The 25,140-nt window shown below is 39.5% G+C and overlaps 3 protein-coding genes across 3 annotated transcripts; 2 read left to right on the top strand and 1 right to left on the bottom strand.

Annotated features, from left to right (window-relative positions):
* The first annotated feature begins 863 nt into the window (after nucleotides 1-863).
* Nucleotides 864-4,784, top strand: rpl34 (ribosomal protein L34). The gene is made up of 5 exons (XM_039822806.1): nucleotides 864-948; nucleotides 1,399-1,470; nucleotides 1,596-1,695; nucleotides 4,352-4,455; nucleotides 4,661-4,784. The coding sequence occupies exons 2-5, from the start codon at nucleotides 1,406-1,408 to the stop codon at nucleotides 4,743-4,745; spliced, it is 354 nt and encodes a 117-aa protein (XP_039678740.1). The 5' UTR covers nucleotides 864-948; nucleotides 1,399-1,405; the 3' UTR covers nucleotides 4,746-4,784.
* A 1,286-nt stretch (nucleotides 4,785-6,070) lies between these two features.
* On the top strand, nucleotides 6,071-7,970 carry ostc (oligosaccharyltransferase complex subunit). The gene is made up of 4 exons (XM_039822805.1): nucleotides 6,071-6,292; nucleotides 6,729-6,822; nucleotides 6,953-7,150; nucleotides 7,314-7,970. Exons 1-4 carry the CDS (start codon nucleotides 6,154-6,156, stop codon nucleotides 7,330-7,332), a joined length of 450 nt encoding a protein of 149 aa, XP_039678739.1. The 5' UTR covers nucleotides 6,071-6,153; the 3' UTR covers nucleotides 7,333-7,970.
* Nucleotides 7,971-9,737: 1,767 nt separating this feature from the next.
* Nucleotides 9,738-24,582, bottom strand: etnppl (ethanolamine-phosphate phospho-lyase). Its single transcript, XM_039822804.1, has 13 exons — nucleotides 24,428-24,582; nucleotides 22,863-22,981; nucleotides 20,247-20,406; nucleotides 18,705-18,779; nucleotides 18,376-18,469; nucleotides 16,893-17,009; nucleotides 14,401-14,483; nucleotides 14,021-14,246; nucleotides 13,179-13,333; nucleotides 12,594-12,683; nucleotides 11,489-11,619; nucleotides 11,239-11,309; nucleotides 9,738-11,022 (listed from the first exon to the last, which is right to left on the bottom strand). The coding sequence occupies exons 1-13, from the start codon at nucleotides 24,484-24,486 to the stop codon at nucleotides 10,918-10,920; spliced, it is 1,485 nt and encodes a 494-aa protein (XP_039678738.1). The 5' UTR covers nucleotides 24,487-24,582; the 3' UTR covers nucleotides 9,738-10,917.
* Nucleotides 24,583-25,140: the final 558 nt, after the last annotated feature.

Here is a 25,140-nt window from a genome sequence, read left to right as displayed (position 1 = left end):
ATATAACTTATCTTTCTTTATCTTATTTGTAGATATTTCTTATCTTTTTATATTATACTTGTTGTACATGTCTTTATTGCACCATGGGTCAGAGAAAAACTTATTTTCAATTGCTCTGTATGTCTGGCACATATTGCAGAATTGACAATAAAGTTGACTTGATGGTTTTATAGAATGGGACATCACAGTCCCTGCTCCTAGAGATTGTGTGCTGTTGTACAGAAAATGGACTGCCCACACTCAAGTTGTCGACTCTCAAGTTGCTGAAATTGCTAGCAGTTTTGGTAAAGTAAAATACTTCAGATTATAGGAGAACCTGAGATTTTGTTAATTTTTGATATTGTTTTTTAAGAAAGAAATTTGATCACAAGTGATTAAAGAAAAAATTATAGAGTAAGCTCCATTTGGCCTTTTAATAAAAAGTTGCAACACAAATGCAATCTACAAACAACATAAATAGTTTGTGCCATTCTAATTCAAGTGAAATTGTATTTAGGATGATTTTGAAGACATTTTATCTAATCTTGAATATAGGCCTATATTTGGCGTTATGTTTGCCAATTGTTTCAAATAGACTACGTTCATTGTAATTATGTATGTTTTATATATGATATTTCATTTTTTATATGTGCAACGCCGTATTTGTTACATTTTTAGGCCTAAATAAAACAGCGTGTTTAATTTGTTGCAATCCAGGGAAAATTGCATTTCAAAATAAAAGAATCCTTTGGGAAATGCAATAAAATAAAAATGCCATTAACATTCGTTTCTTTTTAACAAGCGTATAATTACACATCCTATAATTAGTTCCATTCTTTTCTGAGCATACGTGTGTAGTAAAAACGAAACACCAGCAGGGAGCAGCAGTCTTGATATAGCCATCATGGAGAAACTTTAACCCGTAATACCCCGCCTTGCTCCTTCCTCTTCCGGTTACGGCGATACCAGGTATGGCGGCCCCCTACTTACCTCTGAAGCATTATGATTTTATAATCCACTGTAATCCTACGTTTTAGAAGAGAATGTGAATGTTTTCAAGCAAAGATAAAAGAAAGAACAAGAGTCTGTTCCTAGCGATGTGGCAATTATAATAGTTTGTTGTTTCTGTGAGACATTTTAAAGATGCCGTTCCTGGGTCCCAAAGGCCGCTATAGAAAGACTCAACTGAATATTGTGGAGTCGCCCTAGCTAACAACTATACTTAACTGTTCATACCGAATTAACTAATATACATCGTTCTCAAGTGAAGTAGTCGTTTCAACTAAATTCGGCCTATGTTCTGTGTACTAGAGTGTAAGCCGGTGTCACTAAATTCTTGAGCCGCACCACGGCTAGGCTAGCAGTGATAGCGTGATAGCATCATGTTCCAGAAATTGATCAGAATATTTGTCTTTTCAGCTTCAAGATGGTGCAACGCCTGACTTACCGCCGTAGGTTGTCCTACAACACGGCCTCCAACAAAACCAGACTGTAAGTGAACTTGCTAACGTTAGTGTCTGTTATGTCGCCTTCTTGGGAAGCTGACAAACAGCGTTGCATCTTCAGTTATGTTGTGTAGTTGACCACTTTATCACGGTTCCCGTTCTGCTCTGCAGGTCCCGGACTCCCGGTAACCGTATTGTGTACCTGTACACCAAGAAGGTCGGCAAAGCTCCCAAGTCTGCATGCGGCATCTGCCCAGGAAGACTGCGTGGAGTAAGTAAATCCTTTTTGTATTTCGGTATCTGCATACGTTTGATGTCTGTATGGCCCACATGGGGATGGTCTAATTAAATACTGCCATCGATAAATAAATCAGCTGTAGGTATGGTTGATGTTCTTCCTAGACTTATAACTAAGAACATTCAGTTCTTGTTTTTCCTGAATATATATCTTAAAGTGTAATGATATTTGTAACTTAAATTGGCATTCTGCATCGGATGTGATTAGGCACTGGATATGTGGTGTGGATGAGCCTACTGTAGCCTGTAAATACACAAGCCTTTGCTGCCACAGTATCTACACAGCTCCCTGGACTTGCTGTTTAGATACTTTAAATCAGGGCTCCAGGCTAACGTTTTGCCTTGGTTGCACTGGTGCGCCTAACTTTTTTTATTTAGGTGCACCAGCACAAAATTTAGGTGCACCCAAATGTTTCTTCGCGTCACCATTAGCGCTGAATGGCGATACTTGATATATAGCTCTGTATTTTTTTTACAAAGTGGGCTTAATGTTCAGTTTTAAGTCAAAGCCACTTTTCACATGCTCTTTTATTAAAACTGATTGTGATTAAAATAAAATGCAAAGACAGGGTTTCCTTTTACCAGTTTGAAAATATACAGCTGCAACACATGTAAATGAAAGTTATCTGAAATAAATAGCCTAGGATATATTAAAAATATATCTCTGATATAGCTCCTTCACTTGTTTTAACAATAACGGACTGATTAATAGAGAGAGGACGCCCGGATAGCTCAGTTGGTAAATATAGAGGACCTGCGGCCCTTTCCTACATGTCATTCCTCCCTCTCTCATCTTTCATGTCTTCGGCTTTCCTGTCAAAATAAAGGCCGAAATCTTAAAAACATAGGGGGAGAGTACGATGGACTGAAGCATATTCTATTCAGAGTGATGGCTGACTCATTAGGAATGGGTCCAGCACGGGTTGAATGCGCTTTGGCGTGTTACACCCGTCTTGTGTAGGCTATGAAATGTCTGTATCGTCACTGCGCTGCATTTTTATATACTATGACCCAGCAGGCTCCGTATTACACGCTATTACTCAACGAACTGAAGTTAGTTGCATTTAATAACTTCTAATGTGTTTTTCACGGTGGCGGCCGCAATAACAGAGAATTACCAGCGGAAACACTGATACCAATACAGGTTTCCCTCTCATACTGAACAACATAGAACTGTGTTAATAACAATTAAAACTAGACAAATGTCAGCAGTTTGGAATGGCGGCGCGGTGTCTCTCCATGTTGCCGTGTGTGAGTGGGGGGGGGCTGCACGGAGGAGAGATCATAACATAGGCACGGCTTTACGGAAGGAATGGATCATGTAACGCAACATTAAACCATATCGATGTAAACGACATTGCTTTGTTTGCAAAGAGGCAGCGGATGCGAGGACGTTAGGTGCACCGGTGCGACCTAGGAAAAATCTTAGTCGCACCCTTACAAATTTTGGTCGCACTCTAGAGCCCTGCTTTAAATGCTGGCCTTCTCCTGTAAGCATAATAGTGCTAAAACGATACATACTACTCAAACTATGAGAGTAGCTGATCTTGGTTATGTGGTAAACAATCTTTAGCTGTCACTTTTAAGGTATGAACTTAAGCTGCTACTGACACAAGCTGCCACAGATGGAGAAGCAATTTACCAGAAGTCATGTTTTTCTGTCTCACTTTGCATCCTGAAAGTTAAAGTGAGGAGTAATGTAACTGCCTATAGCCATTCAGCAATATATCCCCCAACTATAAGTTGAAAAGTGACAAAGATAATGTGCCGGTCTTTTCTACAAACATTATGGGCATTTGTCAGCACTTTTCATTTGAAATGCATGATAGACAATGATAGTTACAATGCTAGTTCACATGCTCTTGTTAAAAACAATCGACCTGGACTGTTTTCTGTAAACCTAGGTTATTTTACTTACTGTATATGCACTTAGTGAGCTAAAATCTTTTGTTAAACAGCTCCAGGTGTCACAACATAAATGGCAAAGGATACATTTAGAGGCTGGAGGTATCCAGATGTGGCATTTTAAGATCCAGTCAAAATGGAGAAAGCAGTTGCTGCTCATTTTGTAAACGGGGATGTTTTTTTTTTAATTAACCTGCTAAAAAACAGCTATTTCAAATACAACTATTACACTGGTAAAGCTGTTTTATTGAAATTGGTGCCTTGAGTAGTTGGCTTTGACAGGTCTCACAAACAAGCACTGTTCAAATTGTGGAGAACCACTTGTTAGCCTGATTGTGAACTGTTTTTTACAACTTAGTATTTTACACCTGTAAGAAGAGCACACCAAAGTAAACATTTTCTTGATTATAGTCTAGCAGTAATGCAGATACAGAAATATAACTGGGTAAAAAAGCGCTACACTGAAATTGCACACTAAATTTGAATGTTTGGGACCATAATTGTAACTTTTTCCTTGGTTTGCAAAGTGCATTGCTTAAATCCTCCATCTTTCAGGGTGCCTAAAACATTTTTGTCATTTCTATTGAGTAATCTAAAGTTGTTCTCAATCATGCAGATTGTCTACATGTATTTGAACATGTTTCAGATAACTTTTCCTTGTTAGTAATCATGTTAATTCCTCCAGGTCAGTATCACTGTGGTCTCATTGTGGTTCTTTCTTTTAGATCAGGGCTGTTAGACCTCAGGTTCTGATGAGGCTCTCCAAAACCAAGAAGCACGTCAGCAGAGCCTACGGAGGCTCCATGTGCGCCAAGTGTGTGCGTGACAGGTAAAGAGAAGCATTTCCCTTTTTCATCAATTTTCTTGCTGAGAAACTAGAATGATGCTAGTAAAAGACAGTGACAAGTTGTCTCTACGACTACACTTAACTTTTAATCAAACATGGAAAATGGAACGAGTTTAGTCTCTGAAGTTGTGAGTTTTGAATGGCTAATGCATTATGTCTAGTAACTGTCTCTTGCTTTTATTCTCAGGATCAAGCGTGCTTTCCTGATTGAGGAGCAAAAGATCGTCGTCAAGGTGCTCAAGGCTCAGGCTCAGAGCCAGAAATCGAAGTAAAATGTATTTGTATGGCCACAATAAAAAATGACAAATCCATTTTCTGTTGTGATTTGCAATGTCTTGGTGCATTTAATTGAAAGGGGAGGACTATCTATGGGAGTGTCTGAACTGTGAAAACATTGTCCTGATAAATTAAGGTTTATTGCAGATAGGCTGTTGAACAAATTCCAAAACTACCATTTTTAAAACATTAAGGATCTTAAAATTCTCTTAACATTCAGCCCAAAACAATATGGTTTACAAAGATTATATTAGTTTCATAAAGGGTTTTTGACAACCTTAACATTGTAATGTGCAAGAAAACAAATGGCAAAGACTTGTTCTTTCTAAATTTAATTTCTTAAAAGGACAGTTCTTGTTTGAATGTGTTCCTTAATGCACCATCCTATCAAATATTTTTTACACGTGATTTTGGGAAGATTGAAAACTGATTTGGCTTAAATAAACCAGGCTTATCGCAGGGTCTTTAAAAGTCTTGAATTCGCTCAAGTATTGTTTGAGGTTTTAAATTTTAAACGGGTCTTAATTTCCCTAGTATATGTAACACTACCTCCTAATATTTTTTTGTTTTGTTTTTCTCATTCCGTGGTTTTCTTTCTATATTGTGTGTGTGTGTATGTATGTAAAATAATTTCGATTGCTTCTATACTGAGACCATAAACTAAATGTAATAGACTATTTTTGCAGTCTAAAACAGATTATACAAAGCGCATACATCTTTACTTCCGTTTCTACCTTCCACAATAACAGCCCGACTTATATTTTCTCAAAAGCGTAATCAGAATCAGCTTTAATTGCCAAATAAGTGTGAACACAATGAATTTGATTCCGGCTTTTTGTTGCTCTCAAGTACATGCACAGAAATAGACATGCGGCTAACAAGGAAAACAAACGTGAACAAGTTAAATATTTTTTTAAGAGGCAACTCAATACCATCTTAATGTGTAATGTAAAATAAAACACTTCTTATACCACTACTTTCATAGTAATGTCAATATTAATAAAATAGCTTACACCACATCAGAAGAAGACCGTAAATAATGCGTCTATGGGTTATAAAGCAATTTGACATGTTTTCCAAACAATTAATTACTGTCGCTTTAAGTGCGCGTCACGCATCGTCCTTGCCAGACGTGTTGTTGGCCAAAATCAAATTTGTTAAAGCATATGCCGTGAGGTTTGTGTAAGTATTAGGAACATATTTTTCTTAAAAGGGGGCACATCACACTAAAATCGCAGAATTAAAAAAAAATATAAAATTAAATTATGTATTCAAACGTTTTGTTGAAACGGTAAAAAAATGTACTTCCGGGACACGTCAACATAGGAGCTGCCGAGCTGCGCAGACGGATCTTGGCCAGCGGCAGCAGTTGTTCTGTAGTGATAGGCGATATCTTTATAAAACATGGAGACATTATACAGTATGCCGTTTGCAGTGCTGGAATGCCCAAATGTAAAACTGAAGAAACCGTCGTGGCTGCATATGCCGTCGGCTATGACTGTGTATGCGGTCGTTATCGTGTCCTACTTTCTTATCACAGGAGGTAAAATGATCTGCTAAGCTAACGTAAATGCTAGCTTGTTAGCGTTGGATATACATAGTGTCAGCATTTGATAAAATAAGGTTAAAGCTCATGCGTGTGCGGTTGAAATAATGCCAGATATTGAAGGCTTTTGTTACATTTGTAAAAGAGCTTGCTAGCTTTAACTAAGGTTAACATAATGGACTAGACCGTGAGTTAGGCTAACTTTGCAGTTAAGATAGCACCAGGATGCATCCTGGTCTGTTTTGTAGTCTATGAAACTGGTATTTTTCACACTCTGCAGTAACGTTAATGGAAATATAATTGTTTTTCCAATCAGATTTTGTAACGTTATCTCTGTTTAACACGATCAGCTGATTAATGCGCTGTAACGCTGCTCAGACTTTTCTAACGTTATGGTCTGATGGTTCCTACTCAATCTTGCCCCACATTATAGGTATCATCTACGATGTGATTGTAGAGCCACCCAGTGTAGGTTCAATGACTGATGAGCATGGACACCAGCGGCCAGTGGCCTTTTTGGCATACAGGTATGTCACTCCAAACAACAAACGCCAGCTAAAGCAAGGAGCCAGTTGGTGATGGTCACTTCATATTTAACGTCACACTAAATAATGCATAGCTTATGTAAACATAACAAATGTTTTTTTGTTTTTCCAGAGTAAATGGGCAGTACATTATGGAAGGACTGGCTTCCAGTTTCCTCTTCACAATGGGAGGCCTGGGCTTTATAATCCTGGACCGCTCCAATGCACCAAACATTCCCAAACTCAACCGCTTCCTGTTGCTCTTCATCGGTTTTGTCAGCGTTCTCCTCAGCTTTTTCATGGCCAGAGTGTTCATGCGCATGAAGCTGCCGTAAGTCTAAGTTTGTTTCTCATGAAAAATTTTTTTTATTTAAACACCAGTCTGTCTTACAAAGTTAGATTGACTTAATAGTAAATGATAGTCTGCAATTCTACTACTCTGAACTGACATTTGTTGATTCACAGTGTCTTAAATTAATATTTTGTCTTTCCAGAGGATACCTCATGGGCTAAAAACAGAAAGATCACACTTAAATGGCTTGGATGGACATCAAATGGGGGCCCAACTCAAATCGGATTGATAAACGCAACCTTTGGCATAACCAACAACCATCAAGGACTGAACGCACAGACCTTGCTCAAAAAATTAGGCCGACAGTCTTGCGCTGGCTCTGTCTCATTGGTGTTCAGTGACTTCCTTTCCTCTCCTTCTCTCAAAGCTTCCATACAAACTGATGCAGCACATCAGTTACAGGCACATGATTATGACACTTTTTTTTTCATGTTTTCTTGATACAACTACAATATCCAGGAACCCCTCAGTACAGTGCATTTGTTGCAAAAACTGAAATTTAATTTCAGATTTTACCAAAAAAAAAACTTCAAGTGCCATGAAGCAGGTGGACATTTTCCAAGCCCCTGGAGGAAAAAAAAAGTAACAAGTTACTGAACACTGTTGGTATGGAGCCACTGGTTTGGAATCAGGATTAGGACTGCGTGAATCTGTTCGAGGGGAGTCTGGATAATGTTGAAGTTGTACGTTTTTGTAAAACAAAATCATTGACAAAGCTTTGAACTTGTCGCAGTTGCATTTTTGTACAAGGATGTGAAATAAATCTTCTTTTCAGAGCTCCTTGCAGTCTTCCTATGTATATACTGTTGTCGAGAGTTATTTTCTACATCAATGTATCAACAAGAGCCATGCTGGTTATATGTATGTGTGTAATTTGCCCTCCAGAAGGTGGCGTCCTAGATCTACCAGGCAGTAGTGTTTCCATTGCCACATTGTACTGCAGTGTACGACCGCATTGGACAGTACTGACCCTCAATTCTGAGTCTTGACACTAATGGGATTACATAGATACATTAGTCATGGTTATCCATCCAGAGTGCAACAGTTATTGGGTGCTGTTCGGACCCAGCTTGTGAGGGGAAAAGGAAGCAACATAAAAGCAGGTGTTTTATTATGGTTACTGCTTCTTATTTCTTATCTTCTTGTTAAAATGTCACATTAGAAATAAATTACCAAGGACTGTGTTTTTCTAGTCTGCAATTTTTTTTTTTTTTTTACCTAAGATCATAATCCACCCCATCTCACAGTTCTGCATAGCGGTTACTATTTGGTTAAGCAGTGCGTGTAGTACACCCCATTACACAAAGTGTAAGATGCTAAGTATGCTAAAAACACCATCTGTTGACAATAGGTAATTGGTTGTGGCACGGCACCTTTTTTTTTGTGGAGACGCGCATTAAATGTAACATGTTGAAATTGCTCATTACTATGACTGCTCACAATTATTCATGTTTCTCCAGTTTCAGCTATTTGTTTTCTCCGTTTCTAGGCTAGGTTTCAAATCATCCAAGGCAGTTTTAGATACTTGAGAGCAAGTCTCATTACTTTTGAGAAGGTCACCCCACTGATGATATGGCTAAGGTTCCAGGAGGCCAAAAATAATCAAATAAGAAAACAATGCTTTGGGTATTTTTGAGGAAATCCCAGCATACATATGGTAGAAACTGATAGTAAATCATTGCCTAATGCAATCAGGAGGTAAAATACAATGGATCTATGTATTAAAAGTAATAAAAGTTGAGGACTTAACCACCAGGAAAGCAGTCATAAAGTGCTGTACTTTCAACCCTGAGATACAAGGATGAAATTATTAGCACAATGCCCTTGGTATACTACCGTTCATTACTTAAAGCTATGCCAAAGAAGAAAAAAAAAAGTCTCATCCATCATTTTTCCTCTCTGCCTTCCATCTCATCAATTTCTACCAGTGGCTCTTGGCTTTGTGTAAAGGTTATCATTTTCTTATTTTACCTTCAATGACAAAAAGTCACACTTTACTTTTTATTTTATAAAAAGGACAACACGCATTAACATTTCTGTAAATGTGCCAGTGTTAGCCAGCCAGCTAATTTTCAACACTTAGAGACATCACATTATTAATACAATGAAATGGTGATTTTTTTTGCTTTGTTCTGAGCTGCCTGCTGAGATAATAAATGACAGTCTTCCCACTGTCTATTAAGTGGGTTACTTGCCACTTGTCTGCTCATCTCCACATTATGGAGAACGACCTAGGACTTTAGCCAACTCTACACCTCCAGAGACAGAACATCTTGGTCTTTTATCGTTTCTTTTTCTCTGGGCACTAAAGGAGGGGCCTCTCTTTGACTCCAAAATGCAACTAAGAAATGTTTGGGAATCATATCCAGTCTGTTAAGATAGGGGACATTGGTAAATAATTGCAGACTTGTCAAACAGCGTCCATGTTTGTTTGCTTGAGGCAGAGTGGAACGAGATATGCTAGTTCAGCTAGTTTTCACTGTCATGTATATTCTGCATGCACCCGATTCGAGCTGACCCTCCTAGAAAGCAGAGGTCAGAGTTTTCCCCATTCATCAACAAAGTATCACATACAGTATTTTATTTAATACAGATTGAGCACCACTAAATTAGTAATGATCTATACAGGTATTACATACTTATACATAATCAGTGAAAACTGCATTTTAATGCGCAAGTCACTATTAACCCTCCTGTTGTCCTTGGGTCAAATTTGACCCATTTTCGAAAAGTTTCTACATCAGAAATTTGGGTTTCTTTCAACCAAATTTTCACAAAAAAATAGCGTGGATGGTTCCGTACAATGCTCTTCACAAGTTAAATAAATGATCAGTTCACTACTTTCATTGATTGTGGGTGTTTAATTTTATAGCAAGTGAAAAAGAAAAGGATTAAATAACGTCGAAAAAAGTGACAGAAATGTCAGAAAAGTTTCAAAAACGTCAAGTCTAAGAAAAAAATGGACATAAAACTTGGAAAAAATGACAACATGGGGGGGGGGGCGACAAAAGTGTCGACAGGACAACGTTGGAAAAAAGTTTCAAATTTTTAGACCCAGAAAAACTAAAAGTTGCACGGTCGACGGAAGAACAACACAAGGGTTAAGACATCATTAAATGTTTTGACATAACACCTTAAGGTTTATTAACATTAAAATTCCCTGAAAATCATGGTAAAGTGAATGTTGGCAAAAATGAAGATAAAGAGTATACGGGTTGTGTAGCATGGTAGCTCGCACAGTATGGGGATTATTTGCACCCAATTAAAACCATTACATACATGTTATGCTGAACAAGTGGATTGATTCCTAAGTTTTTAAAAAATACCTGAGAAGACACTGCAATTTCAAAAAACAATATATTATTGGTATTATTATTAATGTAAAAACATTTTTCATTAGGTTGCATGCAAAGGCACATAATACATCAGATTTATATAACTCTTTTCAAAGTCCTCAAAGATGCTTAACATACTGTAGGATACATATAAGCAGTAATCGTTTTAATAATGACAATGAAGTACAATTGCAAGATTACAATTTTTTTCATCTTGAATAACATTATATAATTTGTGTGAACCTTTTGTGTGCCAGTTGATTACATTACTGCTGGCTTTGCAACAAAGTGTCCCTCCTCGGGGATAATAAAGATGACCTTACCTCTGAATTTTACATTGTTTGATCCCAGTTCTTGAACTACGTAAAAGATAAAATCATGTCACAGCTCTGACTCTGTTTGTGGGCAGCGTTATGTCTTGAGGCGTTTGGTTTGTTTGTTGAGGACTTCTTGACTGCTCCCTCTGTTGTGTGCTAACCCGCTGTGACACTGGTGTCCATTTTCATCAGTTGGCAGCTTGAGATAAAAACCATGAAGAGATGTAGTTGAATTGAAAATCATTAAGGTTGGAAATTCAAGACAATTTAGGCATGTTGTGGTTGTCTATTCCAAACTTGTCTCTTTTATGGAAGTGATAGGACCACAGCTTTGGTCCAAAAACTATCTTGGGTTTATTGAATTTCCTCGGATGCTTGGGAGAGGATACAATTTAAGAAGTGGAGTCACACTTACCTTTCTTTTATTGCTCTCATTCTCTACACTCAATGCGTTATGCGACTTCAAGCCCAATGCTTCCTCAAGCTCTGGAAACACAGACACAATAACACACACAATTGAGAGCTTGTTCAGCGCTAGCAGGCAACCAACACACACCGTGATCCTTTTAAATAATGCACAAATCAGAAAGAAGGCGGCGTGTTCCAGCACCACCGTCCCAGACAGCACCACAGAGTGAAAAAAGTAATGGGGAAATGTGACGTACCTGTGAGAATGTGGTCGATTTTTTCCACCACCAGGTCAGCGTCCTCCGTAGTGAAGCACATGGGTGGCTTGAATTTGAGCACATTGCGATGCGGTCCGTCAGCACTAAGAAGGATGTACTGTTCCTTCAGCCTGGGAGAAAATATTCATTATTCTCCACCCTGTATCAATTTACAAATTTAGACTAAGTGGTTAAGTCATTTAAAATGCCATTTTCCCGGCAAACATTCGGACTACTCGTAGCAGAAAAAGCACAGGTGGAACTTCTAATACTAATGATCTGCTCTGCTCTGTATCCAGGAAGCAGTGAGCCAGCATTCACACCTCAATGGATGCAGCCTAATTAATGTTATTAATTACACCTGTGCTTTTCCTGCTGAGCCAAAATGTCTGCTGTAAAAAAAAAAGGCCTATTGTATTAAAGTCTGATATCGGTTGTTTGAGGTGATATTGAACCATGATCAAATGTCAGATCCTGTACTGGTAAGTCAGGGTTACTCATATTATGATGAAGTTCTGTTACATTACAATTCCGTCATTATTTTTGCAAATGACTCCAGTCATGCACTATGGAGGCTGTGAGTTTATTTTAACAGTGCATTACACTGTTAATAAACACCCCTTTCAACCATAAAGAACAGGAAGTAGTAATTGTCAAGTTCAATATGTGTGAACTTAGTCTGTTTGATGTCTTAACTATAACAACAAATGGCATAATAATGCAGCAGTTGGATTTCTAAAGCTGAACATGAAACACCTACATAAATGAAATATGACTAGATAATGAGAAGGCTATAATGAGTTCTCACTTACCAATGTTATACATATTATATATTCAACTTTATTATCCCACCAAAAATTGATAAGCCTTTTAGTGATATGAGATAAGTTTTCTTCACGGTGTACCAAAGCTGTCATAACACTGGAGGAACTTGGTGTTTGGGATATGGCCTGTTGTATAAAACATGATTACAGTTATCAGAGCAGAGACTAAAGAATGCTGCAGAGCAGTATAATCAAAGCAGCCGCTTTACTTTAAATGCTGTATACGATTTCTTTCATCATCAATATGACATCAAACACTTGGTTCTCACACGTACACTTACCTATATATGACTTCTTGGGCTTCTGCTGTAGCAGGAGTGAGCTTCAGCCTGTCTTTCACAAGCTCCAACCCAACAAAGAGGCCACGACCCCTGCAAAATGTGACGCAATTTGGGTTTAGTCATCTCTGACCTCAGCCTACTTCTCAGAAATGTTACAAGTCTTGCACAGAAAGTGATTTGACCAAAACATGTTCTGGAGCATGGTAATATACACCAAATTGAGCCTTTTAAATTATAATCTACCGCTTTTTCATAATATTTATCTTTACAATAGTGACAAATTTTCAGTAGCAGTTTGTTCGATCATAATGGCAGCTGTAAGCCCTAGGTAGATATGTTACAGAGTAACCACAATGTTTAACAGACAATCACTGACACAAATGTGTCACTGCAAGAACATCGGATGCCAAAATTATGTTTCAGTGTGGAGTCACTGAAATACATGTTGGTCCAGGGATTATAGAAACATGACATACATATTGTGGTATTATCTGTGTCAGATATAATCAGCAGTGTTCTGGAATATCTATACAGAAGTAATCACCTGTTGTCACATACGGTCACTGTGTGCTTGTGTTTGCTTACCTGATATCACCAACCAGTGGATGCTTCTCTTTCTGCTTTTCCAGCAGATTGGTCAGGTATCGGCCCACACGCAGTGCATTACCCTGGAGATCCTCTTTCACAATCACATCTAGGACGGCCATACCGATGGCACACGACACTGGGTTACCGCCAAACTGAGAAATTTAAAACACACACAGACGAAAGATTACACCAAGGTTACCATCACACCACCGAGGAAATCAGCTGCTTGTGAAAACCTGTATACTGAGGACAGAGCCATGAGACAATTTGATGCATTAAATATACAACAGACTTACAATGCCACAGAGTCAGCATATTTTTGTCCATGCTAAACTGACAAATAATTGCTCCAACACATTCAACTCAACTATTTTCAGAATGTGAATGGAAAAGATCCAAACTGCAAACTGGCTGAAAATACATTAGTCATGAAAGAGAAAACTCCTTCATTTGTTTTATTATCCAAACTATTCTCCTTTCACAGGAAATAAGTGCAAAAAGAAAACCAGGCAGAGATGGAATGTATTTCCCCCCATAATGTGGAAAACAGATGTCCATACGCTTGGCAAGTATAGACAAGATTGTCTTGTCAAGAATGAGGGTCAGGTCAGAGCCTTTTCTTGTGTTCTCTGCAAAATCCCTTTCTAATTTTTGTAGATCTTAATACATACACTACTACTGCTACTACTACATAATTCAAAAATGATATATTGAAATATAATATATACTGTATAATATATATATATATTCAAAAATGTTTGCAGAAGGATGGTACAAAAGAAAATTGACTTTTTATTATATTATTTGCACAGTTCTTCATTATTCTATGTAATGCTTACTGTATTGAAATACTCCATTCCAGATGACATGAAGGCCTCTGCCACCTCTTTGGTCGTGACCACACACGACATGGGGTGGCCATTGCCAATAGGCTTTCCCATCGTGACAATGTCAGGCACAAAGTCCTCTCCCTGAAGCTGGAAGGCCCAGAAGTGGGTGCCAACACGGCCAAAGCCCACTTGGACTTCATCAGCGATGAAAATGCCCCCTGCCTCGCGGACATGTCTGTAGAGGGGCAGAAAAATCCATGGGTGTAGAGATAAACTCAACTTAGTTACTCATTCACTAGATGATTCAGGAAAAAAAAAAGTATAAAAAAAAAGTATGAAAAAAAAAAGTATGAGCATGAAACAATCTCTGCATTAGCTTGGGTACATACTGTGCCACTTGTTGGAAGTATCCCTGGGGGGGAATGACCTGCCCGCCACAACTCTGCAAGGACTCAGCAATAAAAGCAGCAATCTGCACAAGAGATAAAAACATAAGGTCTACCATTCTAAAGCCACACTGATAAACTGGAAAAGAGGAGGAGTTCTGGCATCTTTGACCTGTAGATCTCACTTTTCCATAAGTGTGCTGTTTCACTTTTCAGTTGGCAGTGAACAAACAAGAGTTGGGACAGAAATGAATGTTACTGAAGGTCACCATGGAGTCCAAAACAAATCGCCAGTGTATTCACTTGAAAAAAGTACACAGTTGTGTATTTTATAAGATCAGTAGGATACAACATTTAGGGCCCTATTTTAGCGATATGAAACGCAAGTATCAAACGTGAAACGCAAGTAGCTTTGTGGGCGGATCTCGGCCGCTGTTGCTATTATACCGGCGGGATAAATGAGTCTTGCGCTCGACGCAAATCTAAAATGGGTTGGTCTGAAGTAGCTAGGTGTGGTTTGGGCGTAACGTGCAATAAACAAATCAGAGCGTCATCTAACATTCCCTTTAAGAGCAGGCGCGCTTGTTCCATGACGGATTGCTATTATGAGGGCGGTTTCGCCTGGTGCACGCCTGCGGGAGCTGTCCGGGATGCAGACTCTCACGTCTGGAGAGGATTGCTGCAGCCATGGAGCGTGGGCCTCCAAACCTGCTCCTGTTGTGCCCCTTCCTCCTCCCCCCACTCCATCTCCGTCCACACGCCCAACCAGGAGCGTATTGCCACTCCCGGACCAGATCCTGCCGGAGTGTCCAATCCCGCCGTAGTTCAACATCGCGTCTCCTTTTAGTCCTCTAATATTTCCTCATTTATGTCATCAACACCCATGATTCATGGGAATGTTGTGTAAAACACAACAAGCCACAAAGAATGCTGCGACTTTTTGAGGACTGTACTGTAAAATGCCTCCTGATCTATCCAAACACCTGAAGCGCATTTTCAGTAATATGTTTCCTTGTAATTATGTATGGTTTTCAAAAATGGGAACTGCTGCGTCCGTGTAGATGAGAGAAGAAAAGTGTACGCGCGTTGTGCGCACGCTACATTATGGCCAAGCATGCGCCCCTAAAATAGCATGTGAATAACGCACCACTGACTTTAGACTAGCGCCACTGACTTTAGACTAGCGCCACTGACTTTAGACTAGTGCCACTGACTTTAGACTAGTGCCACTGACTTTAGACTAGTGCCACTGACTTTAGACTAGTGCCACTGACTTTAGACCTGGTTTTTCCTGGTCTGTGGCGGAATTGTTTTCTGAAACTGCACAATAGCACCAGGAAACGTTTGCGCCTGAACACGCCTCCTCTTTTCGATGAACCGCCCCGGGAGCGCAAATACATTCCCTAATTTACCGACGTGCTTCTGTGGAGGGAAAAGTCCGCTCTGCGTCGGTTGCAAAATAGGAATGATACATGCGTCGGTGTACAAAGTCAATTGCGCTGAGTGCACGATAGGGCCCTACATCACATTCATGTATCTCTCCAGTCATTGTTGGTTTTGGTTTCCTCCTGTAGATGCATATCTGCACAAACATACATGGGAAGCTGTATTATTTTTACAATCCCTGGGCGGAATCTCGTCCCTCGCGCCACTGGAAGCAGGATTGGGTTGCCAACAAGCCTTGACACTTACCGGGGGATTCCACCAGACGCAGATGCTCTGCGTTCTGGCTACGCAGTGGTTTTGTTCCGTTCTCCGCCGTGTGTCATACACTGGGGGCGTTCAGAAGGAGAGCGTTTTGCTTGCAGATTTAGTTGGTTTGGTGATTTTTCTTGAATATTTGTGTTTCTACCATTAAAGTAAGTAGTCTACATGATGAAATGGTTTCTTCCATTTATTCCAGTTATGAATGACATGGATCAAGGATTTATGGCTGTTTTAGTTGTGAAAATAGAGTAGTGATGTGATATACGATCAGGAATCTGCCCAGGGTGTTTATTTTGAAAATGGACCGGATGCTCTAGCTGATCCACCTCCTTTCCAGCCTGTGTTTTGCCCGTGGCTTCCTCAAAATCACTCAGACCTAGCGCGTACTTTTAGCGGAGCATAGCGGAGAGACGCTTCTGGGACAAGCATGCGTGTGGAATTTAGGCATAAGAGTCCCTTACACGTGTTCTTGTGGTCTGGGATTTGACCCTAAAAGCCAGAGTGCTTGGCCTGAACCTGAGAATTGTGAGAAAAGGAAAGAAAATGGGAAAGGTGGAAATGAGTATTCGTAAGTAAAAAGGCGAAAAGAAGGCAACTTCCACATTGCATATGCATTTTTTTGTAATTCAGGGCCATTTCCTTAAAAAAAAAAAAAAAAAAAAAAAAAAAAGAGTCATTCTTTAAAGACAAAACCAAATGTGTAATCATATGTTAGACATTTCTGAGGTTATTTCTGCACCTCACTTTGAGCATTCTGGTAACACAACAATATCAAACACAAACTGTACCTTGCCTCCTTTTTTATGGACTCTGTGTACCATATCTTTGACTTCATCTGCATATGCTGTGGCAGGGTCCGGGTGCTCCCCTCTGTATTTGCCTCTGTAAACATCTGGGCTGGGAGCCTGTGTAGGGGGCAAGACGTTGAGATGTATACGAAAGCAGATTCTCTGGCAATGGCTGCATCATAGTGTGTAGCACATTCACAAAAAAAAAAAAGAGGCAGATAAACTCAAAGCGAACCCCAGCTTGATTGCTTAGCGTCTATGATCATGAATAAAATATTCAAGTTGGCGAAACAGACTGACTTGCCACGTTTGGCATGTAACACTATAGCTGGGTATTCCACAAGTTGCTATGTCAAACTACACCAAGGAACAAAGCAGAATGCACAGAAGTGTGCAACCCAATGCAGTAAGGACTTTGCATGTTTGTAGCTTGTCTGGTCACAGATATCCTGAATTGTTGTCTATAGTAAGAATCCTACAATTCCAGTAATGCAACTTAATAGAAGAAGAAGAAGAAGAAGAAGAAGAAGAAGAAGAAGAAGAAGAAGAAGAAGAAGAAGAAGAAAGGAGAAGAAGAATGATGCCTTTATTTATCCACGAGGGGAAATTCACAAGCATATTATATATACATGTACATATACTGTATATACATGCATAGCATGTTTTATTATACCTGTCTTGTTGGATAAATGCTCTCATCTTACATATGCCATGCCCCCTGTTTTGTTAGTTAGTTGAACATGGCATATCAACAAACAAACAAAAGTTCAACGTAGGTTAATTAAACACCTAATAGCAAAACAGAAACTCATTTCACAAACATCAAACAATAATTTAAATATAGATATTGCAGAAATATAATTTGCTTATGATTCAACTGAGGAGCTGGAAAAGTAGCACAAGAATCTCAGCTATGGCTTACTGTGATGCAAATGTCTGGTTCTGCACCCAGGCCATAACCATCCTGTTCTGCCTCATTCTAAAGGCACTTGTTAGATACAGATTGAGTGACAGGTGCATGCATTTGGAGAATTTAAATCACTAATGTGTGCCTCACCCTTTTAACTAAAGGAAATAAAGCCAGCAGTAGTTTTTACACTGTAGGATTGGGCTATCTGCCTTTCAGCTTTTCAGCCATTCCTCTGTCTGTCCTCTGGTAGTATGAGGATAGTAGACTAGTTAGTACTACAATGCCATTCCACTGTCTGCCCTCTGGGATTAAAAGTGTTTTTAGGGGGAAGCTAAAACACTTGCCTCTGACACCAGCAGTAAATAGCCTTCCTTTTAAAAGCAATTTGGTTGCTCCTTGCCCTGCTGAAATTGTCAAATAATACTTATATTTTATTCTTCTGTGTCTTCTTTTCTTATCCACCACAAACATAGAGTGAACACTCAGTAGCCTGCCAAAGCTCAGTAGCGCATGTTGAGTCATGGTGTTTTAATTGTGTGCAGGCAGGCAGACAGGGGGAGAAAAAGCACTCACCACATGGACATATTGATTCTGCTCAGCATCTGACGATTGGTGGAACTTATACGGACTGATGTCAATGAGCGATGAGACGTGGCCGTGATATGCACTGCAAACAAAGCAAACACATGCCATGGACCAAGTCATTCAGTTTAATATCATGTGGAGTTTGCAAAACATGGATATGTGAAGCTATTTTTACCATATGGAAATACACCATCATACAAAAATTCTTTCTTTCTCAAAAAAGACTTTCACCACTCATTATCATCTATATACTCTCATTTTGCTCATCTGGCACTGTGCCAGGTGTTCTTGAACAATGACCGGGCAGTAACACTCACTTGTCCAAAGTGATGATATCTTTGTGGCCTGTGTACTGCCATGCTAGACGGAGGGCCAGGTCGTTGGCTTCAGATCTGTTCAAAGGGGCAAGGGTTACTTGAGTTACTCAGTCTCCACAAAATACACAGGTGAAGCCATGGATGTTACTAGCACGTCAGTCGCAGTTTGATGTTTTACTTCCCCTTATAAGGGCATATGAGGCGACACCTACATTATTTATTAATATTGGTAATTGGGTGCAAAGCTTAATTGTGCTTGAAGATCTTGAAAAGATATTGAAGCATAAACATATTTTGCTTTGCTTTGATCCATAGTTCATACAGTATGATAGTATGAGAATAGTAGACTTGTTAGTACGACAATACCAGTTTTGTACGTTGGACAAATAATTGCAAAATGCAAATCTGGCAACCTGAGAGTGAATACATGGCTCCCACATTGACTAGTTTCTTTCTACACTAAACAGCCAGAAGTGGGAAGGCTTTCCACGTGATTTTTAGAATGTGGCTCTAGGATTTTTCTCCCATTCAACCTCAAGAACATTTGCAAGGTGATCTAGTTCATCTCTTAGGTTTTAGATGGGGTTTAGGTCAGGGATCTGTGCAGGCCAGTCAAGTTCTTCCACACCAAACGCAGAAATGTTATAGACCACAGGTGCATTGTCATGTTGAAAGGGTCTTACCCAAACTGTTGCCACAATGTTGGAAGTTCAATATTGTCTATAATATTGCTGGTTGCTATAGCATTTCCTTGAGGTGGAATAAAATAGTATATATTTTCCCCTTGTCTTCAGTGTGCAATCTAATTGCACTAATCTAAGTGCACTTTTGTACTGTTGCACATGCCAGTTAGAAAACCTGTGCAGTGATAACTTCACATCTGTTGTGTCTATTTTATAACTTCTTTCAGGGCACCAATTTCAGTGCCACTGATAAATACTCAGTCTGGTAGTGAGTGGATCATTATCTACAACATTATTATCCATTACAAGATAATTCCTGTTCACTCAGCAGAACTTCAGCAAGTGGTATAAATAAGTAACCACGCCAGACTGGTCCACTTTGATAACTAGGGGTAATAGGATGCCTGTGTCCAGGCTGAGACATGCATATTATAATGCTGTAGTTCTTTTGTCTGGAACTATAGACACTCCCTAGAAATGTTCATCTGGAACTTTTACTTTTAGCCTTTAAAGTTTTATTAAGTTGACTTATATTGTTGTTGTTCCTAAATCATCTTAAATATTATACTTGAAAATGCAGACACCCAGGAGTCTTGTCCAAGGAGAAATTCAGAGCAATTTGCTGCAGAGCTTTATTGCTCTTATCGGGGACAGTCTCTCAGGCTAAGCAATTAAAGTAGACATGAGACAAGACATCAATCTATCGCAAGTGTCATCTGTCAATTAACCACCCCTCAGTCTCTTTTTACCTGCATTGTGCTTTCAGCCACAACTGATCCACACCCAAAAAAACTTGTATCTTTTAAGGTATTTCTCTTTGATGTGTATGGTCTAAGGAGTTATGGGAATGCAAACATACCCAGAATTCACAAAGTAGCACACAGCCAGTTTGCCAGGTAGTGTGGCCTGCAGCCTCTGGGCATACGATACAAGGTTGTCATGCAAGAATCTCGAGTTGGTGTTGAGTAGTTCCATCTGCTGAGCTCCTGCCTTCACCACATCCGGGTGACAGTGGCCCACTGAGAAATGGGAGAAAAGATGCACACAGGACCTCACATTCGGTACAAAAACACGTTTCAGACTGTAATTTGAGGTCAAAACATACCAAGACAGCTGATACTGAAGGCACATAATTGGAGGCCGTATGCTGAAATTAAAGAGTGGTGAATGTGGTAGGCCAGGAGACATCTCCCAGGCAGAGCAGTAGTGCAGCTTTAGTCAGTCCCAATTATGTGTACATTACATGACAACTTTGTAGAGCAAGTGAAAACCAGTCCTCAAATAGGCTAGAACATATCTGGTTTGATTGCACATTGGATCCTAACACAGTGTGCCTGCATGTTAGACAAAAACTCTTACTTTCTGCAGATTTTGTTGGAAGTGATGACATAAAAGTGATATACAAAAGTACAATTACTCAAGTGCTGTATTTAAGTACAAATTTTACGTACTTGTACTTTACTTGAGTCTTTTCTTTTCATGCCACTCACTACTTCCACTCCACTACATTTCAGAGACAAATATTGTACTTTTGACTCCACTACATTAATCTGACAGCTTTAGTTACTAGTTAGTTTACAAATTAAGATTTTTGCACACAAAACATGTTTTGATCCTTTCCAGTTTCTAAAATGTGAGGATTTTTCTGTAATGAGTACTTTTACTTTTAATACTTTAAATACATTTTCCAGATGATGCTTTCATACTTTTACTTAAAGTGCTCATATTATGCTCATTTTCAGGTTCATAATTGTATTTAGAGGTTGTACCAGAATAGGTTTACATGGTTTAATTTTCAAAAAACACCATATTTAGGTATGGACTACTAGCCAGTCAGAAGCAGAGTATGAGGGTGTGCCACGCTAGCAGCTAGGCGAGCATTATAACACGTGTTGTGATGAACGTTTGTCTCTGAAGTAAAGGCTGGACTACAATAGAGCTGTTTGGAGCAGTTTGTGAACAGTGTTTTCTGTTGGAGATGGTAAGTGCCTTTGGTGTGGACTTTGGGCTTTTTCACTTTGTAAACCTATAACGTGCACAAAAAAAAGATACATAACACAATAAAGGAAAGGGAAAAAGCATAATATGAGTACTTTAAGTAACATTTCCAATGCAGGACCTTTACTTGTAACTGAGCACTTTTACTTAAGTGAAGGACAGGGGCGACTCTAGGATCAGACCTTTAGGGGGGCTCAGCCCCTAATGAGAATGTGACACGGATACAGTGCCTTGCAAAGCGTTAACAACAATTTTTTTTAACATTAAACACTTCATTTCCTGCATTTTGGTGAATTTTAATGCACCTATTTCTACCTTTTTCTGAATAAATATGCCTGAAATATCTTTGTGTAAAGGGAAACATTAGGCTACAATCCAAATATAAAAACATAATGGAAAATATTGCAGTAAGGCTGTCAGGCATTCTCTATTGCTTTCATCTATTTATTCTCCTTTAGATCAACTTTTCTAATTATATCTGAGTCAGCACACATGTAGCTTAGGCATCATATATTCTTCCCTCTTTTGCATCTTTTGCTGGGGAAGTAACCTCCGTAAATGTGCATATGACAATTATTCACCACAGTGATACATTATTCATTGAATTTATTAATAAACCTCTGGACTGTAATATTTCAGATGTTTGAGCAAGATTTCAGCTCATGTCCAAAACTTTGTGCATATTCAAAATATAACTCATCCCATCTGTGCTCTCTGAGATTTGGAGGAGTCGTGATATTTTGTGAAAAAAATAAAGTTATAATAGGCTATTACGAGAATAAAGTCACTATATTTTAGAAAATAATCCACCTGCACCGTAGCCTGCTGTGCATTACGTGATTGCTCTGCTGATACGGTAGATCTCAGACCTTCTGACAGACACAGAGCCCCGTTTGAAACACAGAGTACCGTGATGCTGAAGGAGACCGAGCTGAGCTCCAGCAGGGTGTGTTGTGGACCTGAGGTGGCGGAGCTGCGCTCCAGTGCGCTCCCAATTTAACCTCTGGATGGAACTAAACCTGAGACTTTATAAGTCACAGTAATAACGACCAATTTCACACAATATACTAACATTCAGCAATTTTAGTTTCTTACGTTTCAATTTGGCTTCTAATCTGCGCCATGAAATTACCAACTTCTTCTCTGGGGACTACCAACGTTAAACTTTCCAACCGTCTCCTGCTCTCCCTCTGACAGATCAGATAGAGACTCCTCCAATTGGCCAAAACTACATTTCTGTTAAAGGTAATTGTTTGACCTCTGTCACTAACAGACAAGTTCACAAAATCTCACTTGAAGCACTAAAATTTATTAAAAAAATATATGTTTAGGGGGGCTGAGATGAAATTTAGAGGGGCTTGAGCCCCCCTAAAAGGGTCTAAAATCGCCCATGGTAAAGGATCTGAATACTTCTTCCACCACTGATACAAATAAATCTAATGTACATATTTTTGTGTGTTTGCTTGTGTGTGTTTACCATGAGCCACATTGTTGATGCAATCCAAGTAGCGCTGTCCTTTTTCATCATACATGTACTGGCCTTTGGCTTGTACAATCTTGATAGGGTCATGGCTGAAGAAAATCTTACAAGATGGCCTGCAGAGGAGGTAATATTAATATTTCCATATGCCCAAAGTGTGCGCTTCAACCTCGTTTAACATGTGTTCTACAGTGGAAAATATTAATTCAAAGAATCATGGGAACCAGGGTGCGAACTACGGGGGAGCTAGGGGGAGCTCGGCTCCCCTTAATAAGACATGGGCTCCCCTGAAAACGTGATTTGTGAAATTTTGGGGGGTCTCTAAAAATATTGACAATGTGTCATTTTGACGTGCAATTTCAGTTTTGTGTAATGTGATCATCGTGAATTATAATGTGTAAAACTGCAAAAATATAATTCATGCGTGATGGTGATTTAAACCCAATTCACTTCAATAAAGAAAACTATACATGTTATTCTTGTTATGAGCATCAAGGCGTGGCGGCGCTGCGGTGCAAATCCAACTCATGTTTAGTAGGCTACATGTTAACTCAAAGATTCGTAGAAAAAATATAAACATTGGAGGCCATTAATCGGTGCGCAAAGTCCTTGAAATCCATTCTGCAGTAAGCATCATATAGCCATGGCAAAAAGAAAACAAGGCAGTTTAATTAATTTTGGTTTTACTAAGAAACTGTGTAGCGATGACGTTAATAGCACGACTAATTCACCTGCTGCAAGCCCACTTAGCACACCTCCCACCGGGGTGACAACGCAAGAAGAAGCTGAAGAAATAATGTCCTCTCTGGCTGAAGATGATCCTAACCCCTCTCGCTCCTCTCTCCCGTTAAATTGGAACAGCCAGCAGTGGAGAGCCTGGAAGAGCCTATATACATGGCTGTTTGTTAAGGATGGAAGCTTGGGGTGCGTCGCTATGGTCTAATTGAACGGAGGAATTCTGGTATTCTTCTTATTGTTTATATATTTGTGGGTGGCTGTTTGCCCTATCTATTCCTGTCGATAAAGTATGATAGGGTAAATCCTGTATAGTGCATACACTTGAAGCTGTTATGTATCTTTGTAAGTCATTGTAAGTTGCAAGCGCACGACCCCCCCCCCCCCACCCCCTCCGCGTGGAAAAAAAGTGGGCTCCCCCGAAGGCCACGGTATAGTTCGAACACTTTTGGGAACAACAGCAAAATGTAAAAGTAACCAACAGCAAAGCAAACCAAAAATAAGCTATAATACAATGTGATCCACACAAATTCCAATTGCATTTAGATTGTAGAATTACATAGCTATATAGCTACAAATACATAAACTAATTCATAAATACAATTCATTTACGAAATAGATAGCCTAATATTTGGTTTGTTGTGGAACAAATTCTTGAAATTTTGGTTAAAATTTTTTTCAACCATTGCATGCTGCGCCTCTAGGAGAAGTGTGTAGATACAGTAACAAACTTGCAAAGTTTACAGGAGGCTATTCTGTTTTCAGTCAAATATTGAGTTGTGAAGCTGCTATTGTCTTTGTGGTGTAATATAACCGCAGAATCTTACCCAATGTGCTTCTTCCTCAGGTCTATCGTCTTCTTTTTCTCAAATCTTTCCGCAGACATCCTGATGTTGTCCAGCTGGAGGACTAAGCACTCTTCCCTCCGCGCTGACTCGAAGATTAGCTACAGCCGCTCGAGCAGAAAACAACGGCTGTATATATAGTGCACGCGCGCGCGCGTAGAGGCAGAATGGACACGGACACTGTCTATGCTTGCAGGTGCCTCGACGATAGTGACGTAGCCTACAGTATCGCAGGTACCGACTCATATGCTTGCAGGCTGTTTAGACACTTGCCCTACAACTGTTTGAATCATAGGCGCCGATTTATATTTTCCTGCGTGGTTGCTCACAGGCGCACGCCCTTTAAAAAAAACTAAAGTAGTCGAAATTATTTTGCATTTCAGAACCTTAGGAAATGGACAGCGGCCGACGCGAACACACGCCTATTAACTCGATAATAAAGCCGTAAAGTAGGCTTTCAACTCAGGACAGCGCCACTTCTCACAAATACAGATGGATTGGAGATGAAAAGATTAACTGACATGTAACCGCGAGCAGCTTCGTGGGAAATTAAGAATCAATGCCACCGACATAAACAATCACACTATGACAGACTCTCCACTTAGCACCAACTGCAGTGTTTAGTTTTAAATGAATGTAGCCTACTGGTAGTCTGGCACACGTGGGTGCTCAGTATTTTCCGAGGGTGCTCGAGC

This window comes from Perca fluviatilis, chromosome 14 (genome assembly GCF_010015445.1).
Source record: "Perca fluviatilis chromosome 14, GENO_Pfluv_1.0, whole genome shotgun sequence".
NCBI classification, from domain to species: Eukaryota; Metazoa; Chordata; class Actinopteri; order Perciformes; family Percidae; genus Perca; species Perca fluviatilis.
This window is presented reverse-complemented; position numbering and strand designations above follow the sequence as displayed.